Genomic DNA, 25,213 nt, shown 5'->3' on the forward strand with positions numbered 1-25,213 from the left:
ATACAATGATGCAGAATAAACTCAATAGATAGAACAAATAGGTAGCTAAAATACCTCTCAATGGAAGGGGACCAAATGCATTGTGAATAACCAAGTGTTCATTTTATTCCAAGGAGGGGGGTGGGTAAATGACCCTGGTTCTGTGCCAGATGTTGTTTCAAAACTGGAGCTAGTGGCGATGGAGTCTTGCTGTGTCACTTCAGAAAGGACGTGTTGACTACCATTGTCAGTCTATCTGGTGGCAGTCTTTGTCGTCATTCGCCACAGCCGAGAAGGCAGGCGTCTCACACAAAGTTGTTGAGTTGACAGATGTTTCTTGCGTGGAAGCTCCGAGTTAGCTACCTTTGTAGAGTTTCCTATCCAGCTCAAGCTGGGACTAGAGGAACCATTCAGCAAATGAACACTGACTCTACCAGCTGTTCCATCTACAGCACACGGAGGCTTTTCAGCTTGTCTGAAGCCTGGTACAATTTGTCTGCACAGGTGCTGCAGGTGGAAAGGTATATTAGACTCTCATTAACGCTGGCATTTCACTAGAGGCATTCAAGCCTCCCAGAGCTGGAAAGGGTTGCACTCTTAAATGTTAGGATTCAAAGGACATTCAGATCTTAAGGACAGAAGCAGGGACATGTAGGCAATGGCCCTCTTTGTTTATAATGTCTCCTTGGTTTCTGAACTCATTCAGTGTTTTGTCCTCCCCTGCCGCTCTGGATGCTGCCGTGCCAGATTCATTAACTGATTAACCCCCCTTTTCATTTTCATGTGAAATGATTCTAACGTTTAAGTAATGAACCCTGGTCTCACTGGTGTGCTGCTGACCTTGGGCTTGTTTTGAATTTGCTAGCTGGCTGCAGTTTACTCTTCAAGCCTTGCCTAAAGTTATCATTCTGTGATGAGATATGAAGAAAATCGGTTAGAAATGGTCCAAAAGACTGAACCAATACAGGAATGGATGATTTTTTTCACCCAAACAGAGACGGAAGAGAGGGAAGTAGGATAACTGCATCTTGGTGGGACATGGCATGTCTGAAGTGAGTGGGAAAGGGAGACGAATATGGAAATTCTTTAGCCCTTGCAGTAGAGACTGGGGGTAGAGGGATAGCTTTAAGTTCCCTTTAGTTTATTTAAGAAATGATTTTATCCTCACATCTGAATGGTCTGAGTACAAATCCAAGTTAATTACAGTGGAACCCGTTGGACTCCTGATGTTATGGTGGGAGTCCTATACCTGCTTTATGAGTTGGCTGCATAAGATGGGTCTTCGATTCTATTCTGTGTTTCTGTTAGAAAGGATGTTAGGATAGTGACGTATCTTAGGGGTATCAGTGCATTGTGCTGTGATACTCCTTCTTTTCTTTCCTTCTCTCCCCACCTTCTTCCTTCTCCTCAGCACATATAGAAGCCAGAAATGTCCTAACCTCTTTTTACCTTCAATTTTTAAAACATTGACCATGCCCCTGGCTCTGTGCCAGGTAATGTTGATTCATTACCCCATTTAATATCCTCAGCAAGCAGCAGAAGTAAGCATTATCAGCACCATGTTACAGACAGAAAATTGAGGCTCAGAGAGGTAACGACACGAATGTCAGGTCATGTAACTAATAAGTGATAAGGCTGAGATTCAGATCCATATCTCACTACAAAAGCCGCCTTTCCCCCACATGACTGATGTGCATTGACTTTCAATCCGTGTTTTCTTTAAAAAACTTTGGAGAGAGACCAAGTCCTTGACTTGGGTTAGAAAGGAGTTTCATAGACCTGAATCTCAAAATGCTTAAATTACTGAAATAACAAACAGTAAGAAGTCCAGACCTTCTCCACATTTGGAATCGTTGTTCTTCCCATAGTCTTGTGTCTGTTTCATCAAATATGAGTTGATTATGTTTCAATAAAAAAGGCCACTGAAACATAAAGCTGGGTGATTTAAAGTCATCTTTCGAGGCTTGACAGTCAGTGAATGTTTTATTCTCCTCTGTTGCTATGTCACAAGGACAAACGTAGATCTGATTATAAAATGCAATTGTGTTCCTCTCCGTATTCTACACAGAAAGTGTTATTAAGCCGTGGTGACCTTTACTCACAAGAAACGTGGTTGGCGAGTCACAGAAAGTGTGAGCAATTGCTCCCCCATGAAGCCCTGCTCCTGTGAATGGAGAGACGTCTTTTGGTAAAATGTAGCCATCTGGGAGGATTTAGGAAGGTTGAATACTGAGAAGTAAAGTGATGTGGGTCTTATGGATGGTTGTTGTGAAGTAGATCATTTGTCTAAATCCCAAACCCTGAAATGGCTATCTCTATGAAATGGAACATAGCTTTTATGATATGAATATTCAGTGACCTGACATCAATAAAAAGAGGAATAAAAAGAAGAAAAGCACATAGGTCAATTACATTTTTCCCACCTGGAGAGGTCTTTGCCGCTGAAGCTTGGCATGTCTCTGGACGCAGAGCATCCTTCTGGTGTGTGCTTCAGGCATTGTGCGCAGGTGTCTGGTTCCCATTGTGCTGCCAGTGGGCTGGGGGGCCACTTGCTGATGGAGCTCATTGGCAGCTCTTTGTGTATCTTCCTGCTCCCACGAAGCATCATGTCTTTATCTTCTTCCTTCACTGCCTACCTCAGGCACAGCAGGGGGATTGGATCCTCTAACACCACCATGAACTTGAGAGCTTTGCCTCTGCTCTTAAATCTTGCCCAAAGCTTAATTGACACGTTTTCTTGAAAATTCTTTTTTACGTTATAACTCAATCTTTTGGAGCTTTTTCCAGGTTCCTTTGTTGGAGTTTTCTCTTACTTGCTGTGAATTTGCTCTTAGTTCTCAATTCGTGGAAGTATCAAATTTGGTCTGTCTTTTATTCATGGTTAATTTTACGTTATTCATTATCCGTTGATATTGTAACTCCTTGAAGCATATTTAATGGTGGTACACGTCATGCCAAACACGTCTGAGTTTCTCAGATCCATCTGAAGCAGAGAGGATGAAAAAAAAAATCAGCATCTTCACTTTTCCAGAGGAAGGGGGGCCAGACCTTCTAATATTGTAAAATGTGTGAAATCATTGCTGTCTCCAACCGCAAGATTGTTTCAGCATCCATGAGGCAAGTTTATGTGTTTTTGGAATGAGATCCTTTAGTTTCTCTCTGTATTACATTTAGTGTCTGATAAACAATCCCTACTGTCTACACTTTTGTCCTGTTAGTAGTCTAAAGACTTCATTCTCACAAACTGTACCAGTTGACTTTTATCTCCCCTGTTATAATAAGTAGTTTGATGTCTGTTATAAGTAGCCTTGCCAGTAATGTTCGAGAATCATCAGGTTCACTAAAATCCCTTTGGGCTGAAATGTTTTCAGTATTCCTGCTCACCTCATTGTGTTCAACCAGCCCTTCTAAGCTTTCTTTAATGTTTCCATTGATTTCCTTCCTAAGTCACAGTCCCTATGACCACTCCTGCCATTGCAGGTGCACTCAGAGTTCACCCTGATGGATCACAGCTTCTCATGTCTATCAAGTGAAGTGGGATGATATTGTAAAGAAGAAATACGTTAAGTCCGTGTGGCTGGCATCTCATGAAACTCACTTGGCATGTGGGCTAACATGCTTTCATGATTTTATAGTCTTTGTTTTTAAAAAATGTTTGAAAACATTGTGGTAAAATATACATAACATGTAATTTACCATTTTAACCATTTTATAAAAAGGTATACACTTCAGTGGCATTCACACTGTTGTGCAACCATCACTACTGTCCACTTCGAGGACTTTTTTCATCTCGTAAGATGGGAACCCGGTACTCATTAAACAATAACTCCTCTTTCCTCCCTTCCCCCAGCCCCTGGCAACTATCATTCTACTTTCTGTCTCTATGAATTTGACTATTCTAGGTATCGTATATAGGTGAGGTAATATACAGTATTTGTCCTTTTGTGACTGGCTTATTTCACTTCACATACTATCTTCAAGGTTCATCCACGTTGTAGCATGTGTCAGAATTTCTTTCCTTTTTAAGGTTGCATAATACTTCACGCTAGGTGTACACCACATTTTCTTTATCCATGCGTGCGTTGATGCACAATTGGGTTGTTTCCTCCTTTGGGCTATTGTGAATACTACTGCTATGAATGTGGGTGGGCAAATATCTTTTCACATCCTTGCTTTCAATTCTTTTGGGTATATATCCAAAAGTGGAATTGTTGGATCAGATAGTAATCCTATTTTTAATTTTTTGAGGAACTGCCATACTACTTTCCACAGTGTTGCACTGTTTTATATTCCCACCAGCAGTGCACAAGAGTTCCGATTTCTCCGCATCTTCACCAATAGTTATTTTCTGTTTTTTGGATAATAACCATTCTGACGAATGGGAAGTGGTGTCTCACTGTGGTTTTGATTTGTATTTCCCTAATATTAGAGATGTAAAGCCATCTCTTCATGCGCTTATTAGATATTTGTATATTTTCTTTGAAGAAATTCCTATTCAAGTCCTTTGCCCATTTTTAAATTGAGTTGTTTGTTTGTTTTGTTGTTGAGTTGTAGGAGTTCTGTTTATATTCTTGATATTAACCCTTTGTCAGACATATAATTTGCAAATATTTTGTTTCATTCCAAGAGCTGCCTTTTCACTTTGTTGATAGTACAAAAGTTGGATGCATAAAAGTTTTAAATTTTGATATAGTCCAATTTACCTATTTTTTTCTTTGGCTGCTTCTGCAGCCTTTGTCTTTTTAGATTCAATCTTTTACAGTGTTTTTATCTTGAAAGAATAATCTTGGTTATTTTACTCTTTCCTCAAGATTCATGTTATAGACCTTTACTTAACCTCACTGCTAAGCATGCTTTTCACTCTCACAGACACTAAAATCTAGCCTGGAGTGTTGCTCCACGCGGAAGGTGAGTGGGCAGGCTGCAAGGGACCTTACATCCCCATGCTTTTACTTAGGCTTTCTCTAGGTTGAAGTTGTGTTATAAACAATAACGTATGATTTGGTTTGTTGGATAGCCTCAGAATTCCACTTTCTTTTCCATCCATGTATTCACTGTTCATTGGTGCTTGTATTTTCTATTTGTGCAGTTACTTTTCTATTAGTGTTATCTGAAAAATTAATGAGTATTCTAGATAGCCTCATCTAGGTCAGGGTTTTTTTAACTTCTTTCTTTAAAGCACTTGAACCCCTTTTCTAACAAAAGCTTAAGTAGAAGCTCAGTACAGTGGGTAAGAGCAGTGGTTACTCAGGAGCAGGGAATGAAGATGTTCAGCTCACTGCTTTCCCTCCTCCAGCCCTTGAACCTTTCCCTTTGAACCTGGATGGAGGCTCTGTGGAGCCGAGTTTGCTCAGGACTGAAAAGCCTGTTGGGCCTCCCTGGTGGCGCAGTGGTTGAGAGTCCGCCTGCCGATGCAGGGGATACGGGTTCGTGCCCCGGTCTGGGAGGATCCCATATGCCGCGGAGCGGCTGGGCCCGTGAGCCATGGCCGCTGGGCCTGCGCGTCCGGAGCCTGTGCTCCGCAACGGGAGAGGCCACAACAGTGAGAGGCCCGCGTACCGCAAAAAGAAAAAAAAAAGAAAAGCCTGTTTATAAGGCAGGAGATGAATTACAGTCATTCACTTCCCACTTCTCCAGTCCTACTTACATGAAAGCAATTCAACTTTTGTATGGTAAGTGTATTTAGGAATCCATGTACTATTCAGCTTAAACTACAGAGTTCTCTCAAACTGGAAATCAAATAAACAAACATCCCCCACCCCCTCAAAAGAACCAGGTTTCTCTGCCTGAAATTGTTGTTCAGAAACCTCCAATCGACTTTACTGACCAAAACGATAACCCACACATGCCAAGGACTTTTAACCATGATACATGATACACTTCTTGGGACACCCCATTATGCATAGTGACCCATTTTATTGATGAGTATTTCACATAGGAAGATTCAAAAGCCAGAGGAGAGTCCCCTGGTAAGGAGGCCACCTACTGAGACACAGGAAACTTAATTTTGATCCACAGACATTGTAAGCTAGAAAGGAACTTGGAGATCGGTAGCCCAAGAGGCAGCAAGAGTGGTGTGTTTGGTTTGCACAGAATTTAAAAAATTAGTTGCCAGCATTAAAAAAAAAAAAAAAAACAGCAGTGTTTATATAAACATTACAAATAAAGATAAAAATCTTGATTTTAGCCTGTCTTGGAAAAATCATAACATGTGACACTAGGCCCATGGTCCTGTATGGCACTGATGAATTACAGGAGGCCTTTAAAAACTCCCAGTGTCGGGCTTCCTTGGTGGCGCAGTGGTTGAGAGTCCGCCTGCCGATGCAGGGGACACGGGTTCGTGCCCCGGTCCGGGAAGATCCCACATGCCATGGAGCGGCTGGGCCCGTGAGCCATGGCCGCTGAGCCTGTGCCTCTGGAGCCTGTGCTCCGCAACGGGAGAGGCCACAACAGCGAGAGGCCCGCGTACCGCAAAAAAAAATTAAAAAAAATAAAATAAAATCCCAGTGTCCAGTCTGCATCCCAGACAAATTAAATGATATTCTCTGTGGTTAGCACTCAGACGTCAGTATATATTTAAAAAATTGTACTAAAAACACATGACAGTGATTATCATCTAAGTCATTTTAAGCATACAGTTTAGTGTTTTAAGTGTATTCACATTGTTGTGCAACAGACTTCTAGAACTTTTTCATCTTGCAGAACTGAAACTCGATACCCATTAAACACTAATTCCCCCACCCTCCTTCTTCCAGCCCTTCCTTGGCAACCACTTTTCTACTTTCTGTTTCTATGATTTTGAGTACTCTACATACTTCATATGAGAGGAATCATACAGTATTTGTCCTTTTGTGACTGGCTTATTTTGCTTAGCATCATGTCCTCAGGATTCATCCATGTTGTAGCATTTGACAGGATTCCCTTCTTTTTTTTAAGGCTGTATAATATTTCATTGTTTGTATGTCCATTCATCTGTGAAGGAATATTTTGTTTGCTTCCACCTCCTGACTATTGTGAATAATGTTGCAGAGTGTGCAGATTTATTTCTGAGATCCTGCTTTGAATTATTTTGCATATAAACCCAGAAGTGGGATTGCTGGATCATATGGTAATTTTATTTTTAATTTTTTGAGGAACTTCTGTACTATTTTCTCTAGTGGCTGCACCATTTCTCATTCCCAGCAAGAGGGCACAGGGTTCTTACCTCTCCGTGTCCTCTCCAACACTTGTTATTTCTGTTCTTTTGACAGTGGCCATCCCAATGGGTGTGAGATAATGTCTCATTGTGGCCTTGATTTGCATTTCTCTTAAGTTTAGTGATGTTGAGCATCTTTTCATGTGCTTGTTGGCCATTTGTATATCTTCACTGGAGACTTGTCTGTTCAAGTTCTTTGCACTTAAAAAATCAGTTATTTGTGGGTTTTTTTGTTGAGTTGTGGAAGTTCCTCAGATATTTTGGATATTAATCCCACATTAGACATAAGATTTTCAAATATTTTTCCCATTCCAATAGGTTGCCTTGTCATTCTGTTGATTGTTTCCTTACCTGCATGGAAGTTTTAAAATTTGATGTAGTCCTATTTGTCTACTTTTGCATTGTTGTATGTGCTTTTAGTATCGTATCCCAGAAATTATTGCCAAATGTAATGTCCTAAAATTTTTACCCTATGCTTGCTTCTAGGAGTTTTATAGTTTTGGTCCTGTACTTCTTTCTTTCTTTTTTTTTTTTTTTTTTTTTTTTGCGGTACGCGGGCCTCTCATTGTTGTGGCCTGTCCTGTTGTGGAGCACAGGCTCCGCACGCGCAGGCTCAGCGGCCATGGCTCACGGGCCTAGCCGCTCCATGGCATGTGGGATCGTCCCGGACCAGGGGAACGAACCCATGTCCCCTGCATCGGCAGGTGGACTCTCAACCACTGCACCACAGGGAACCCCTGTACTTCGTTCTTTAATTTATTCTTTTGCAAGTAGATATCTAGTTTTCCAATATCATTTGTTTAAGAGATTGTGTTTTCCCCATTGTGTATTTTTGGCACCTTTGTCAAATATCGTTTGGCCATATAAGCAAGGGTTAATTTCTAGGCTCTCTACTCTGTTAAACTGGTCTAAATGTTTTTCTACAAGTACCATACCACTTTGATTGCTGTTGCTTTGTACTGTGTTGTGAAATCAGGAAGTGTGAGGCTTCTAACTTTGTTCTTTTACAAGATTGTTATGGCTACTTGAGGCTCCATAAGAATCATAAGATATTTTTCTGCTACTGGGATTTTGATCGGAATTGCATTCAATTTGTAGATTTCTTTGGGTAGCGTGGCCATTTTAACGATATTCCAATCCTTGAGCATGGGATGTCTTTCCATTTATATACAAATACAATCTTCCTTGATATCTTTAAGCAGTGTGTTGTAGTTTTCAATGTACAAGTTCTTCACCTTCTTGGCTAATTTTATACCTAAGCATTTTCTCCTTCTTGATGCTGCTGTAAGTGAGATTATTTTCTTAATTCTCTTTCAGATTGATCATTGTTAATGTATAAAAATGAAACTGCATTGTGTTTGTTAATTTTGTATTCTGCAACTTTGCTAAAATTATTTCTTGGGTTCAGCAGGTTTGTTTGTGTGTGTGTGTGTGTGTGTGTGTGTAATCTTTAGGAATTTTTGTGCCTAATATGTCATCTGTAAACAGAGATCATTTTACTTCTTCCTTTCAAATTTGGATGCCTTTTATTTTATTTTTATGTGTGTCTGATTTCTCTGGCTAGGACATTTAGTACTATGTTGAATAGTAGTGATGAGAGTGGATAGTGTCATAGCTTGAACCCTTTGTAGGTAAAGTTTTGCTGTTGTGAGAGTTTTAACAGGAGCAATGTGAAAGACTCCAAGTCCCCAGGTAGATAGAAATAATCCTGTTCTACCTGTGTGTATGTGACAAGTCTCTAATAGTTCAGAGAGCAAGTATCTGGTCTTAGAAAGACTGATCCAAGCTTGGATGTTTCTGGTGACAAGGCAAGGTCCTGAGTTTCAAGTTCACCTTTTATGGTTGAGGAGACAATAAGGTGGTCAGAAGGGAAATCATGGAGGAGACCTTGGCTTCATCCATCGTGCAGGCTTGTATATGTGGTTCTATGTAGATTGTGTTTCAAAGGTGGAGCTTGTTTACAACTATGAACATTCTCCGATGTGCTTTTTGGACCTTCATTCCCAGAGCGAGAGCAGTGCCGAGGCTCTAGAAATGCCATGGATATTCTGAGCTGTCAGTGGCATTTCCCCGGTACTGTTCCCTTGGTGCCGCTCCTTGAAATGTCCAAAGGGATTATCATGTGTCTTGTGGCGGGTCCTAGCATTGTGAAAGGAAGCTGCTGCACCTGGCTCAGAGGATTTCGGATGTGGTGGGAGGAGGAGTAGTACTACGACTCTAAATTGTATCACAGCATATCGATTCCATCTTGAGAGTGGGGTTGGGGGGTTATGAAGGGGGGCTTTTATTGTACTTTTATACATTGTACCCTTGAAACTAATTCAATTTTTTAAAATTAATTAATTTATTTGGGGCTGCATTGGGTCTTTGTTGCTGCTAGCGGGCGTTCTCTAGTTGCAGTGAGCGGGGGCTCCTCTTGGCTGTGGTGCACGGGCTTCTCATTGCAGTGGCTTCTCTTGTTGCGGAGCATGGTCTCTAGGCACGCAGGCTTCCGTAGTTGTGGCACGTGGGCTCGGTTGATGTGGCACACGGGCTCTAGAGCGCAGGCTCAGTAGTTGTGGCGCGCGGGCTTAGTTACTCCGTGGCACGTGGGATCTTCCCAGACCAGGGCTCGAACACATGACCCCTGCATTCGCAGGCATATTCTTAACCACTGCTCCACCAGGGAAGCCCGATAATTCAGTTTTTTATAAAGAGAAGATTCCTAATATTATTCCAAAATTTTAAAAATATGTAGTTGGATAACACTATGAAAAATTAACTGATATATTCTTTTATTATTTCTCTTTGCTCCCTGGATCTTTTTCCCCGTCCAGTCAGCTAGGCACTGTGAGTTCACTGCATTAGGAAGGTAAAGACTCAGCAGAAATGAGGGAGAAAAACAGAAAAGTCTCAGCTTTGGAATGTTCACAACGGAGGCCACAGTAGAACAGGTGAGAATTCTGTGAACCAAAAATAAATGTCGTCTCAAATGCAAAAAAGTATTCTCTGCACTGGGAGGCAGGAGAGGGAGGGAGGGAAGGACTGAAGGAGAGAGATCAGTGTGGCCAGGGACATGGAGACTGTGCTTAAGGACGATATGCCCAGGAAGAGAATCAGAATCTGGAGAAGATTCAGCCTGCACGTGATCATTGCCTCCAGCCAGCACCCTCATCTCAGACGTTGGGAAATTCAGAGAGAGAGTGGGAGTACGTCAGGAGGGCCACGCGCATAGTCTGTGTGGCAGGGGTTGTGGCCGTTCCCTATTTGTGAGGAGTCCCCAGCAATTTGCAGGCCTCTTCTGGAAAATGCTGGCAGACGTCTCTAGTGCTTATGTGAAAGCTTGTTCACAAACCTTGAAAGATACAGATGTAGATGACAGATAGATGCATAGATAGAAAAATGTCATTAAATAAAAGCTCCAGGAAAGGTTTGGAAAATGGCCTTTATTGCATAGGACGCTTCTATTGTCATATGTTATTAGACTGAGTGCCGGTCCCTTCATCCTCCTTCAGACCACGGCATTCTGTCTGCTACTCTCCCGAGGGTCCTTTCTTCTCCCTGGAAGGGATAAAACAAATGAGGTAGAACAGGAAGAGACAAGAAACACTCCAAGCTCTGCTGGTCAGGGTTACCCTCCAGCATTGCCTTAATGCTCAGAGCCACACACACCACAGTGAGCTTGGCTCCAGATCAACTACCACGCAACGAAGGTTCTGGAACATTTCCATATCTCGGGGGACCTCATTTCCACGTGACTCTCTTTCATATTCCCCTTTGTCACAGAAGGCTAGGTCCAGTGGTCCGGGTGAGATCTCGGCTCAGGCCCAAGGCTCTCAGACCTCAAAGTTCTGGTCCTGCAAGGGCCCCTGTCCTCTCTTGAGACCACTCCTGGCTCTCTCTGCCGAGAAGGAGCTGCTGGCAGTACGTCCTCTAAGAGTTGAGGTCCATCGTGCAGACCCTGAGAAAACTCCTAGGAAAAGGCTCCACCTTCTTGTTTACGTCAACAGAGGTCAATGCCTTTCTTAGTGCTGGGTGTGTCCCATTTGATGCAACTGCAGAGCCATTAGGTCAACCAGCACATGTGTGCGGCCCCTTCCCTTAGACTCCTCTGGGCCCTCGTGACATAGGCTCAGAAGACTGCCAGCCTCAAGCCTTACCTCTTCCAAGGGACGGCCACACCGTCTTCCAGGATCTTCTGTCCCATGAATCTCAGTTGCTGTTTGGAACTCAAAGGAGAGAAAAGACCCTGCCTGCGGGGTCTCTTTGGGCTGGGGCCTTCCCCCGTGGGCTGCTCTCCCTCATTCTCCTTTTCTTCTTGCTTCTCTACCTCCTTCTCCTCCTCCTCCTCCTCCTCCTCCTCCTCCTCCTCGTTCTCCTCCTCCTCCTACTCGTCCTCTTCCTCAGGGGTGCTCTCGGATTCCACATTGCCCATCCGCTGGGCCAGGGTGAGATGAAAGGCACGGCAGCTGAAGCCCTGCAGGACGCCGCCCTTCACGTGCTGCTGGAGGATCTCCAAGGTGGGGAAGACCCGGCAGCAGGCCATGCACCTGAAGCCGGTCTCCATGGTCAGCATCCAGTCCGCTGTCTTGGCGCTGGGTCTCTCCTCGACGGCAGGTGGCCCTGATGGGCTGCCTGGCTCTGCCCTTTCCTCATACTCTTTCTCCTCCCCAGTGGGCTCACTGTCAGACAGGAGGCTTTCGGTGCACACATCAGAAGAGGGGTCAGTGGCTACTGCGCACACATCCTCAGGAAGGGTCACTTCTTCTATCCTCAGCTGCTTTTCAGGCAACTCCAAGGGTTTCTTTGTCTTCCAGGAGACAGCGACACCCTTGTTCAGTTGTACCTGCATGTAGTGTATTTTCATGCCCCTTTCCTCTTTGTCTGGGTGCAGATAGTTCTTACAGGGTGAAGAGGGTGAGGAGGAGACACAGTGTGATGGGGAAGCGGTCTCTCCTTCTTCCTGATCCTGGGCTAGGGGTGGTCTAGGCTGGGCAGTGTCTCGATGAAATCTCCGGATTCCTGAAAAAGGAAATTAAAATCATAATAACATGCATGGGCCATGCCGGAAGCTGAGGGAGCAGGTGTGGTAGACGAGAGAGGGACATTGGCACGACATAGCAATGTCGTGAGCTTGGTGTCCGTTGGCCGTAGGACGGAGTGGTGTATGTGGTGTCATCTGTGGGCTTTTCATGTGCGTGGGGGGGTATACTGGAGCGGTGTCTGTATACAGGGGTGTGGAGTATGGTGGTGAGGGCTGTAGTATGTGAGGGATGCGGCTGGATGCGTGTACGATGAGGAGTGTGAGTTTGGGAATATCGGTGGTGCATTCCTTGTGGAATGGGGCTGTGGTGCAGGAGAGTACTGTGGAGCACGTGCTTGGGGTTGATGTGCACTGAGAAGGGCTGTGCCTGGAGGGCGCGTGTATGTGTGAGCTGTGTGCACCTGAGCTGGATGGTCCTGCTCTCAGGCTGGAGGTGTATGATGCAGAACTCTGTCCTTCTCTGGAAGCAAAGGCAAAGACAAAGCCTACATTTTCCTCTGAAGATGCTTAATCTGGTCCCTCTTCCCTCCACCTCAAGCCCAGACCTTTCCGGCCCCTGCTCCTTGACTTCCCCACCATGGTAGTAGCAGTATTCACACACACACCCCCAGACTCAGCTGGCATCCACGCCCTAGGTACAGCTCAGCCATCCTGCCCAGGCTCCTCCACAGAGCCCTCATCACCTCTGATGACCCTGGATTTCCTCTCAGCCTCCCTGGGATCTGTGTGCCTCCTGCTTCACAGCCAAGCACCCCGTCACCTGAGGAGCCCCACGCCCTTACCAGCGTAGCTGAGCTTGCGCAGAGTAGAAGTACAGAAGAAGTATTTAGAGGCAGAGGAGACCTCCACTGCCCCTGGGCTGCAGCCTTGGGCCACCACAGTGGATCCAAGCCGAGGGGGATCCTCTTGTGACTTCGAGATTCCTGAGGGAGGAATGAAAGGCTCAGGGTGGGTTCATCAGTCCTCTGTCCACAAATATTTACTGAGTGTGTGACACGTGTCAGGTGCAGTGAATACACACATTTGAGAGTGTGGTTCCCAGTGGATCCTCCAGGATTTAATTCCAATCAATACTTATTCTCTCACTGTCTAGTTGGTAATGTAGGCCTCGGTGGTGACTGTGAGTGTGTGGGAAGAGTGAGTGATGTGTATCAGTTAAGTCTGTGGTAAGTGTGGGGTTGGCATGGGGAGCACAGTGCAGACGTGTCTATCTGTGTCTGTGGCCTTTGTGTGCATGGTTTCTGTTCACAAGTCAGGAATTCTGGGACATGTAACGTTTCCTCATTACATGGTGTGGCTTGTATTTATGGTGTGTGTTCATTCATTCATTCACCAAGATTCAGTAAGCAGCTACTCCTGTGTATCCGGCACTCTTCCATTGTTGTAGTCTTTGGTAACGCTGCACATTCTAGTAGGGGAAGACACACACTAAACAAAACTACAATAAATATATAATACATCAGCTGGTGGTAAGTATATAAGGGTTGCCAGACTTAGCGAACAAGAATACAAGGCACCCAGTTAAATTTCAGTTTCAGATAAACCCAGAATAATCTTTTAGTGTAAGTATTCCCATGCAGTATTTGGCCTGACTTAGTTTTAGTGTAAGTATAGCCCATACAATATGTGGGACATACGGATACTGAAAAATTACTTGTTGTTTATCTGGAATTCAAATTGAACTGGATAGCCCATATTTTCTCTGGCAATCCTGACATGGGTTACTGAGACTGTGGTTTACTGTGGTTTGTACAAAGCGGGTCTGGCATTACTCAAGAATGTGTTATAAGTGTGGTGTGTATGACACGTGACTGGTTCTTATAGAGGTATTTAGAGATGGCTGAAGTTAGTTGTGTTTGTGCAAGAGTTGAGGAGATACATGTATATAGTGTGTGTGTGTGTGTGTGTGTGTGTGTCCTATATATATAGTGTGTGTGTCTATATACATATCTCATCTCCAGCGTTTGGTGTTGGAGGAGAGGATTGTGATACAGGTGGGTTGTATGAGAACGTAGTATAGGAGGGATGCGTGTATATACCTCCATGTGCTGTGTGTGGTTTACTAAGGAAGTTATATGTGGGGTGTGTGATATTTTTGCTGCATCAGAGTGTACATGGGTGTATGAGTTACTGTCTCATAAAACACCCCTAACAAGAATTCTGTATACACTCTTACGTACACCGAGTGTCAGCCAGGTCCAGGCAGGGTGACAAGAACTTTACCACGCAGACTTTATATCTGGTAAGCACTCTACCCCCATTCATCTCGCTCTTCTCTGCACTACCACACACACACACACACACACACACACACACCCACACACTCACACACACACACACAGGAACATAGGGCAAAATATTCTGAATGGTCAGGGGCAGTCATTGCCTTCCCCAGCCTGTCCCAGCCACTGCCTGGAAATCTGCCTGCTGTCTAGAGCTCCATTCCCAGGGCCCATCCTACAGTCTCCAGGGCCCTGGGCCTGGTAGGAGCTACTGGGCTCTAATCTGGGGCAGAGGCCTCTAGCTGGAGCTCTGGGGTGACCACCCCTCTCCCAGGGCAAGCTACTCGCCTCCATTTAATGCACGCAGGCACCACGTGGCCCGTGGCTCTCAGAGCTCCCCGCAGGACCCTGAGGCCATTTCTCACCCCCGCTCACGCGGTCTCAGTCTCTGGAAAACCCTTCCCTTCCCTTGATCTCCTTTGGGAAATTCTTCCTGTTGAAAGAATAAAACATCCTTGCTTTCAATATGACACCATCCCTAGACAAACAATCTTCTTTCAAAGTGCATTCCACTTGTCAAGATATTTTTCAACAGGGCCTTCAACTCATGGGGCTTCTCTTTCCACTTTGGTAAAAGAGGCCAAGCAACTCATGGGTCTCTCTCAGCATCCTTGCATCCTTCACATCCCCCACCTCATGACCCCTAGGAAAGATCCAAGAGCATAAGAGAGAAATCGGGGACTGAGAAAAGCTGCACCTCTAGGTCTGTGCAAGCAGGATGCAGCCTGCTGTGAGTCCGACAAAGCTCCAGGCCCGGCTGCCCCAGGAGAGAGTCCTCAGACCAGCGGAGCTGACCTCCCATCTCCCAGGGGGCATCTGGCCGTTCTGTGCCGTCTCACACCACAGGGACCCTCCGGATAGATACGGCAGCATCAGTGAGACAAGGTCTCTCGCTCCCTGCTTCACAGGTGACACGTTCTCAGTCCCCCGCTTCCTAGAGAAGCTTCAGTTTGGCAGAAACCCATGTGTCCCAGACAAGTTGCCCCCCACATACCTCCTCCGTTCTCGGCAGTTTCCTGGGACTCTTCATTTTCCAGATGTTTCCTCTTTTGTCGCCGTTCCATCGTACCAACTAGAAGTCTCCCTTAGAAGATGCCTCAAGAGATGTCCAACTCCTCCTCTTCCCTACAGGTTGGCCCTTCTTGGCTCTTGGGCAATCCGTTGAAATGATTCAATACAAACAAAAATAGTCAAGTCTCCTAAATGGCTGAAAAACTTGTACCACTTGGTGAACCAGCAGTAGTGCCTAGTGCTCACCAGGGCTGTTATGTTTGCAAGGTTGCCAGGCTCACAGTGGAATTCTGTGACCTCAGTGATGACATCAGAGCATTCGGTGGACCTAGGTTGAGCACAGTGTCTGCAATAGCACAGGCCCCATTTTCAAGAACAATTCCTTTTTCCCAGCCGAAGCTTTCCCGTGAAAGGGAAAGGTTCCTACCATATCTATTATAAATTGTATCATACCATGTCTATTATACAATTCACATTTTGATTGGAGATCTTTTAATGTCTTTTCTAGAGAGATTTAATATGAATGTTTTAAATGGTCTCCAGTTTCCCTGTGGATTATTGACATTTTAAACTCTGCACTTCAATTTTCCCTCAATACGTGTAATTTTGTCACGGCTATTTCTGTACTTAAAGATGAGGAACTATATAATTGATTTCTTCATTTTTTCCCCATCTCTTTCCAAGGTACTGCATTTGATTGTGTCTTGCGACTGAGTGAAAAATGCTAGTCCTTGAGTCAGGACATTGGGCCCTTTAGCAAGTAACTCAACCTATCTGGGCTACAGCTTCTGTATGTGCGATCAAGAGGCTTGGACTAGCTGACTTTTCAAATGCTGTGTTTCTTTGATTCACTCTCACTTACTGATCTGCTCCTTAAGAAGAGGGTCTGTTCTCATAAAGTAACAACAGTCTTTTCCTAACCTTGGGTTGGGCAGAGTTTAACTGTTCGTACTCAGTTTGTTAGTTATATTGCCTTCTATGTATGCTTAGCTCTAAATAATTTATACGGCTCTTGTGACAATTTTTAGATCTTCTTTTTTTCTTATTTTCTTTTATAGTTTCTAATTTGTTATCGCCAGTGTAGAGGAGCCTGATTGGCTTTTAAAATTTATTGATCTTGTATGTGTGTGCCTTGTTGAACCATCTTATTAGTTCCTGCTAGTTTATCTGTGGGTTCTTTTGGGTCTCCTAGATAAATGAGCATATTAAATGTAAATAATGTGTTCTTTGGATAAAGTTTATTTTCTTGCATCTCTATATATAGAAGCAATATGTTGAATTGATTTAAATATTTTAACACTTACATACCTGTTATCACAATCTAACATTCTTTATCTTATTTTCTTTCAATCAATATTATGTTTTCAAGATTTATCCACGTGAATCCATAGAGATCTAGGTCTTTGATTTTTGACTGTTTGATATTATGTGATCACATGCATATAGCATCATTTATATTCCATTCAAGCATTATTGGACAATTGGATTGTTTCCCTCCCTTCTCTAGAACAAACAACATTTCCTAGAATATCCCTGAAGATGTCTGACAGTCGAGAAGGGCCAGGCTGCCCGAAGGATTGCTACTTGCTTTTAGCCACCTTCCAACAGGCCGTCTCCAGCCAGCAATTTGAAGCACAGCTGAAATGAGAACTGCCCCAAATGTGAAGATCTTAGGAGCTTCCTAGAAGGTGGGAGGTTAATGATAGGCATCCTGCTGGGATCCCAGGGGAGTCTGAGCTGGCCTGAAGCTCATCTTCCTCCTCCACCTCTCAAGAGAAATGTGGAGGAAAGAAGACTTCAAAAACTGTGAGCAGGCAGAGGGAGAGATATTGGGGGCCGAAGCTGTAACTGAGGTCTTGGAGTGGGCTGTGAGCACGCAGAGCCTCTCGAGAGCCAGGCTCTGCCTTCTGAGGACTTCTCCCCTAAGGCTGCTCATAATTCACGTGATACCAGCCATATAGAGCCGACTTGGCCCACACTGTCACAGAAAGCCTTATCAGAATCTCTTCTTCTTCATACACTCTTGTGTCTGTTACTTGGTTATTGCCTTTGGTACTCCACTGATGTGAACCACAGTCGCCAGGGGATGGAGGACACTAGTGACCCATCTTGCTCTGTGGCCTCAGTCCACAGCTGGAGGGTAAGGGAAGAGGCCAAATGAAGGTCAAGAAGGAAAGATGGAGTTTGAAGAGAAGACCTGAGTTAAGGGTGTCTTCTCAAGTCTTGATGACTGAAATGTAGCTCCAGTACCTGAAGTCCTGCTTGTTCTCAAGGCTGACCACGGGGCTGGGTGCACTCAGTGAAGGAACCGTATACACTTAGTATTTCCTTGCTTGCTCACACTTGCCCTCCTCTGATACACCCTCTGCAAGACTGATCTTCCCCTGAAACAACTTTCCACCTGCTACTGTCATCTCAGGAACATTTGCTTCACCTTCCTAGTGTCCCCCTAGAATGCCATTGCAGCCAATTCATAATTTGATAATCATGCTGCTTACCATATTCTCAGCAACTTCTGAGAAATTTTATTCACTTTATTTCATAGTCTTCACCCATCAATAATCTTCCTTAACTTCCTAGCTGCAGGTTAACCCATTCGGAATCATTTCTTTTTCCTTCTCTTCTTTGGCAAATCCTTTCTATCTTTTAAGGTCTTTTTCTTGTCTCTCTACCATCTTGCCTTCCTGAACTTCTTTTTTTTTTCGTTTAAGTAACCTTTCAATCTCCTTCCCCAATTTCCTCATAAACATTGAGAGTTTATTCCTCACACGTTAGACAGCGGTTTATGAATGGCCAGGCATAATGGACTCAGAATGAGTTGGCACCCCCGAGGTACCTGTCTTGCTGGGGAGCCACAGGTGAAGGGCTGTCTGCTGGACACATGTTTGCATGGAGTCAGGCTGAGTGGCCTCAGGGTGTTTGCTCTGCACTTGTGTGTGTTTCTCCCTAGTTGGTTTCCTTGTCCAGCCACCTGTGACCTCCCTCCATCCAGCCCAGGGAATCCTTCTCATCACAGGGGTAGGATGTTTGTCTCATTTTCCATCACATCCTTTCCCCAAAGTTTGGTTGTGAGTTGTTCCCATTCCAAAGACCTTTCCTCTTTGAAGAGAAAAGAGAAAATCTTGTCTCTCCTTTCCTCTCACTTCACTTCTGCTCTATTATCTCCTCCGTCCAGAATGGCCCACTGACTCACATGGGTGTAGATCCGAAGATGGCAAGAACTGCCAGCAATTCTGAGATAATAATATGGATGGATCAGGAAAACTTGAAAACCTTTATCCCGCCACATTAAAAAAATTTGCACTTCCAGTGTATTCAGAGTCTCAGTGTAGAAACACAAATGATAGAGAAATTGAATTACACTCAAGTTTTTCTTTCCTCCTTTCCTGATTTATTCTAATCCTCCAAGTTAACATGATGAGCTCTTTGTTGTGTAAAGTTTCAGACATTTTCTACCCATGCACACTTTTCTTTTTTTCACATAAGAGTGTGAACTAGGTCACTTTCAACATGCTGTGATTCTGTGATTCACTGTCTCCCACCGAGTCATCCACTGATAAAGTCATCTGTTTCACGGAGAACTATTTCCAATAGCTAATAGCCAATGTCTGTGGAGTGCTTACTCTGTGTCGGTTTCTTGTAACTACTTTACAGATCATTTGTACAGCGTACCCATGGACCAGGTACAATTATGACCCCCAAGTGACAGATAAGTGCAGATAAGTACAAATAAATACAGAGGCCAAGTGACTTGCCCAAGATGCTGGAGCAAATCAAAATCCATGCCTCTGTAATCATTTTGCTCTATTGCCTCTGTCTGGGAGGCTTGATGATTTGGCAACTAAAACCTTAAATATCATGTTCCATTTTTATATCTGTGACACAAGCGTGGGGCTGTGATACGGGGTAACTAACCTGACTACTTTTGAAAACCCTTATGCACCTGGATGAAAGTAAGCCAGGGACTGCAAGCCATAGATTTAAGGTTTCCTACCAACTTTTAAAAATAGCTTCTTGAATGCAATTTATGTAGTGTCAAGTCTAGGATGTAGCCCAAATAGTAACAGAAAAATGGAGATATGTAGGAAAATACTTAAAGTTGACAAGTATTGGGAGTGTAGTATTTTTGGGGCCAGCGTGTAGACCACAGGAAAACTTGCTGTTTCCATCCCAAAGGGAAGAGCCCTACGTTGCAACTGCCAAGGTCCCTGGGGCAGCAAGTGTGCTCACTGCTTAGTAAAGAAGCATCCTCAGTTTGATAGAATCATATGGGAGCCTTACATTTGGTTAGCAGTTCTACATTCTTGATGTAATAATATTTTCAGGGTGTGGGAGGGTATCAAGCTCTGAAAATACCCTTGGAGAGATCTGCTTATTAAGTTTGGCTATTTCAATCTCCCTACTACTTCTTTAATAAACACCAGGCGGTTTCCTTCACTTTTCAGAACCATGTTGTTTTTCCCTTGTCTAATGAACTTTGAAATACTTTTGGATGAGCTATTAAGTTTGGGGAAAAATAAACATCTCTTTAAAATAAGGAAGATAATAACAATGACAAGTAGAAAAAGCTCTAAAACAGAGAATATCCTCCATTCTAGCCAATGACGGAGTGGAAGGTTCGTGCTCGCTGTCCAGGACGTAGAAATAAAAGCTGAGGAGGCTCTGAGGCGTCTCCTGGATCTCTATGAGCCTCCATCATTTCTGCTGAGTAGGGTGGACAGATAAAATATAGGCTGTTTAGTTAAATATGAATGTTTGAAAAACAACGAGTACATTTTGAAGATAAGTATGCCCCAAATAGTTCATAGGATCTACTTATACTAAAAATAATGACTTATTATTCATGTGAAGTTCAAGGTTAACTGGGTATCCTGTATTTTTATGTACTAAATCTGACAGCCCTACTGATGATCCACAATGAAGGCTGTTGAGGAGCGGTACATGCTGGCTCTCGGACAGTCAGAAATGGCTTCAGCAGATCCAGGTACAGTATGAAATTCTTTTTGGATGTAGCTCAGAAGCCATGGCCAGCCCTTGACTGCAAGTACTGCCTCGGGTTTCCCTGAGGTGGGGTAAACCTTCCTCTTAATGGCCTTTTGGTAAGTCTGGAAGACCATATCCAAGGGGAGCCCCAAAGTCAGTTTCATCCTCACAACCATGTTTCCAATTCCTGGAATTGGCTGCATGTGACTCACAAGAGCTGAGGAGGTTTGTGGAAATTGGGAGTGTCATAGCTTGAACCCTTTGTAGGTAAAGTTTTGCTGTTGTGAGAGTTTTATCAGGAGCAATGTGAAAGACTCCATGTCCCCAGGTAGATAGAAATAATCCTGTTCTACCTGTGTGTATGTGACAAGTCTCTAATAGTTCAGAGAGCAAGTATCTGGTCTTAGAAAGACTGATACAAGCTTGGATGTTTCTGGTGACAAGGCAAGGTCCTGAGTTTCAAGTTCACCTTTTATGGTTGAGGAGACAATAAGGTGGTCAGAAGGGAAATCATGGAGGAGACCTTGGCTTCATCCATCGTGCAGGCTTGTATATGTGGTTCTATGTAGATCGTGTTTCAAAGGTGGAGCTTGTTTACATCTATGAACATTCTCCGATGTGCTTTTTGGACCTTCATTCCCAGAGCGAGAGCAGTGCCGAGGCTCTAGAAATGCCATGGATATTCTGAGCTGTCAGTGGCATTTCCCCGGTACTGTTCCCTTGGTGCCGCTCCTTGAAATGTCCAAAGGGATTATCATGTGTCTTGTGGCGGGTCCTAGCATTGTGAAAGGAAGCTGCTGCACCTGGCTCAGAGGATTTCGGATGTGGTGGGAGGAGGAGTAGTACTACGACTATAAATTGTATCACAGCATATCGATTCCATCTTGAGAGTGGGGTTGGGGGTTTATGAAGGGGGGCTTTTATTGTACTTTTATACATTGTACCCTTGAAACTAATTCAATTTTTTAAAATTAATTTATTTATTTGGGGCTGCATTGGGTCTTTGTTGCTGCTAGCGGGCGTTCTCTAGTTGCAGTGAGCGGGGGCTCCTCTTGGCTGTGGTGCACGGGCTTCTCATTGCAGTGGCTTCTCTTGTTGCGGAGCATGGGCTCTAGGCACGCAGGCTTCCGTAGTTGTGGCACGTGGGCTCGGTAGATGTGGCACGGGCTCTAGAGCACAGGCTCAGTAGTTGTGGCACGCGGGCTTAGTTACTCCGTGGCACGTGGGATCTTCCCAGACCAGGGCTCGAACCCATGTCCCGTGCATTCGCAGGCATATTCTTAACCACTGCTCCACCAGGGAAGCCCGATAATTCAGTTTTTTATAAAGAGAAGATTCCTAATATTATTCCAAAATTTTAAAAATATGTAGTTGGATAACACTATGAAAAATTAACTGATATATTCTTTTATTATTTCTCTTTGCTCCCTGGATCTTTTTCCCCATCCAGTCAGCTAGGCACTCTGAGTTCACTACATTAGGAAGGTAAAGACTCAGCAGAAATGAGGGAGAAAAAAAGAAAATTCTCAGCTTTGGAATGTTCACAACGGAGGCCACAGTAGAACAGGTGAGAATTCTGTGAACCAAAAATAAATGTCGTCTCAAATGCAAAAAAGTATTCTCTGCACTGGGAGGCAGGAGAGGGAGGGAGGGAAGGACTGAAGGAGAGAGATCAGTGTGGCCAGGGACATGGAGACTGTGCTTGAGGACGATATGCCCAGGAAGAGAATCAGAATCTGGAGAAGATTCAGCCTGCACGTGATCATTGCCTCCAGCCAGCACCCTCATCTCAGACGTTGGGAAATTCAGAGAGAGAGTGGGAGTACGTCAGGAGGGCCACGCGCATAGTCTGTGTGGCAGGGGTTGTGGCCGTTCCCTATTTGTGAGGAGTCCCCAGCAATTTGCAGGCCTCTTCTGGAAAATGCTGGCGGACGTCTCTAGTGCTTATGTGAAAGCTTGTTCACAAACCTTGAAAGATACAGATGTAGATGACAGATAGATGCATAGATAGAAAAATGTCATTAAATAAAAGCTCCATGAAAGGTTTGGAAAATGCCCTTTATTGCATAGGACGCTTCTATTGTCATATGATGTTAGACTGAGTGCCGGTCCCTTCATCCTCCTTCAGACCACGGCATTCTGTCTGCTACTCTCCCGAGGGTCCTTTCTTCTCCCTGGAAGGGATAAAACAAATGAGGTAGGACAGGAAGAGACAAGAAGCACTCCAAGCTCTGCTGGTCAGGGTTACCCTCCAGCATTGCCTTAATGCTCAGAGCCACACACACCACAGTGAGCTTGGCTCCAGATCAACTACCACGCAACGAAGGTTCTGGAACATTTCCATATCTCGGGGGACCTCATTTCCACGTGACTCTCTTTCATATTCCCCTTTGTCACAGAAGGCTCGGTCCAGTGGTCCGGGTGAGATCTCGGCTCAGGCCCAAGGCTCTCAGACCTCAAAGTTCTGGTCCTGCAAGGGCCCCTGTCCTCTCTTGAGACCACTCCTGGCTCTCTCTGCCGAGAAGGAGCTGCTGGCAGTACGTCCTCTAAGAGTTGAGGTCCATCGTGCAGACCCTGAGAAAACTCCTAGGAAAAGGCTCCACCTTCTTGTTTACGTCAACAGAGGTCAATGCCTTTGTTAGTGCTGGGTGTGTCCCATTTGATGCAACTGCAGAGCCATTAGGTAAACCAGCACATGTGTGCGGCCCCTTCCCTTAGACTCCTCTGGGCCCTCGTGACATAGGCTCAGAAGACTGCCAGCCTCAAGCCTTACCTCTTCCAAGGGACGGCCACACCGTCTTCCAGGATCTTCTGTCCCATGAATCTCAGTTGCTGTTTGGAACTCAAAGGAGAGAAAAGACCCTGCCTGCGGGGTCTCTTTGGGCTGGGGCCTTCCCCCGTGGGCTGCTCTCCCTCATTCTCCTTTTCTTCTTGCTTCTCTTCCTCCTCCTCCTCCTCCTCCTCGTCCTCTTCCTCAGGGGTGCTCTCGGATTCCACATTGCCCATCCACTGGGCCATGTTGAGATGAAAGACACGGCAGCTGAAGCCCTGCAGGATGCCGCCCTTCACGTGCTGCTGGAGGATCTCCAAGGTGGGGAAGACCCGGCAGCAGGCCATGCACCTGAAGCCGGTCTCCATGGTCACCATCCAGTCCGGTGTCTTGGCCCTGGGTCTCTCCTCGACGGCAGGTGACCCTGATGGGCTGCCTGGCTCTGCCCTTTCCTCATACTCTTTCTCCTCCCCAGTGGGCTCACTGTCAGACAGGAGGCTTTCGGTGCACACATCAGAAGAGGGGTCAGTGGCTACTGCGCACACATCCTCAGGAAGGGTCACTTCTTCTATCCTCAGCTGCTTTTCAGGCAACTCCAAGGGTTTCTTTGTCTTCCAGGAGACAGCGACACCCTTGTTCACTTGTACCTGCATGTAGTATATTTTCATGCCCCTTTCCTCTTTGTCTGGGTGCAGATAGTCCTTACAGGGTGAAGAGAGTGAGGAGGAGACACAGTGTGATGGGGGAGCGGTCTCCCCTTCTTCCTGAACCTGGGCTAGGGGTGCTGTAGGCCAGGCAGTGTCTCGAAATCTCCGCATTGCTGAAAAAGGAAATTAAAACCATAATAACATGCATGGGCCGTGCCGGAAGCTGAGGGAGCAGGTGTGGTAGACGAGAGAGGGACATTTGCATGACGTAGCTATGTCGTGAGCTTGGTGTCTGTTGGCCGTAGGATGGAGCGGTGTATCTGGTGTCATCTGTGGGCTTTTCATGTGTGTGGGGGGGATACTGGAGCGGTGTCTGTATACAGGGGTGTGGAGTATGGTGGTGAGGGCTGTGGTATGTGAGGGATGCGGCTGGATGCGTGTATGACAAGGAGTGTGATTTTGGTAATATCGGTGGTGCATTACATGTGGAATGGGGCTGTGGTGCTTGGGGTTTATGTGTGCTCTGAGAAGGGCTGTGCCTGGAGGGCAGATGTATGTGTGAGCTGTGTGGACCTGAGCTGGATGGTCCTGCTCTCAGTCTGGAGGTGTATGATGCAGAACTCTGTCCTTCTCTGGAAGCAAAGGCAAAGACAAAGCCTACATTTTCCTCTGAAGATGCTTAATCTGGTCCCTCTTCCCTCCACCTCAAGCCCAGACATTTCCGGACCCTGCACCTTGACTTCCCCACCATGGTAGTAGCAGTATTCACACCGCCCCCCCAGACTCAGCTGGCATCCACGCCCTCGGAACAGCTCAGCCATCCTGCCCAGGCTCCTCCACAGAGCCCTCATCACCTCTGATGACCCTGGATTTCCTCTCAGCCTCCCTGGGATCTGTGTGCCTCCTGCCTCACAGCCAAGCACACCCTCACCTGAGGAGCCCCGCGCCCTTACCAGCGTAGCTGAGCTTGCGTGGAGTAGAAGTACAGAAGAAGTATTTAGGGGCAGAGGAGACCTCCACTGCCCCTGGGCTGCAGCCTTGGGCCACCACAGTGGATCCAAGCCGAGGGGGATCCTCTTGTGACTTCGAGATTCCTGAGGGAGGAATGAAAGGCTCAGGGTGGGTTCATCAGTTCTCTGTCCACAAATATTTACTGAGTGTGTGACACGTGTCAGGTGCAGTGAATACACACAGTTGAGAGTGTGATTCCCAGTGTATACTCCAGGATTTAATTCCAATCAGTACTTACTCTGTCACTGTTTTGTTGGTAATGTAGGCCTCGGTGGTGACTGTGAGTATGTGGGAAGAGTGAGTGATGTGTAT

The 25,213-nt window shown here is 45.3% G+C and overlaps 1 protein-coding gene across 1 annotated transcript in view; it reads right to left on the minus strand.

The window, feature by feature from the left end:
* Positions 1–3,485: 3,485 nt before the first annotated feature.
* The window catches only part of LOC309816164 (uncharacterized protein), a gene marked incomplete at both ends in the record, with an annotated part of 71,602 nt that continues 49,874 nt past the window's right edge, over positions 3,486–25,213 (minus strand). Inside the window, 2 exons of the mRNA XM_082646819.1 lie at positions 3,486–3,501; positions 23,340–23,928. Coding sequence (XP_082502945.1) covers positions 3,486–3,501; positions 23,340–23,928 — 605 coding nt within the window. The remainder of the gene's footprint in view (positions 3,502–23,339; positions 23,929–25,213) is intronic.

The sequence above is a fragment of the Mesoplodon mirus genome (assembly GCF_964341445.2).
Source record: "Mesoplodon mirus genome assembly, contig: SUPER_14_unloc_5, whole genome shotgun sequence".
Taxonomy (NCBI): Eukaryota; Metazoa; Chordata; class Mammalia; order Artiodactyla; family Ziphiidae; genus Mesoplodon; species Mesoplodon mirus.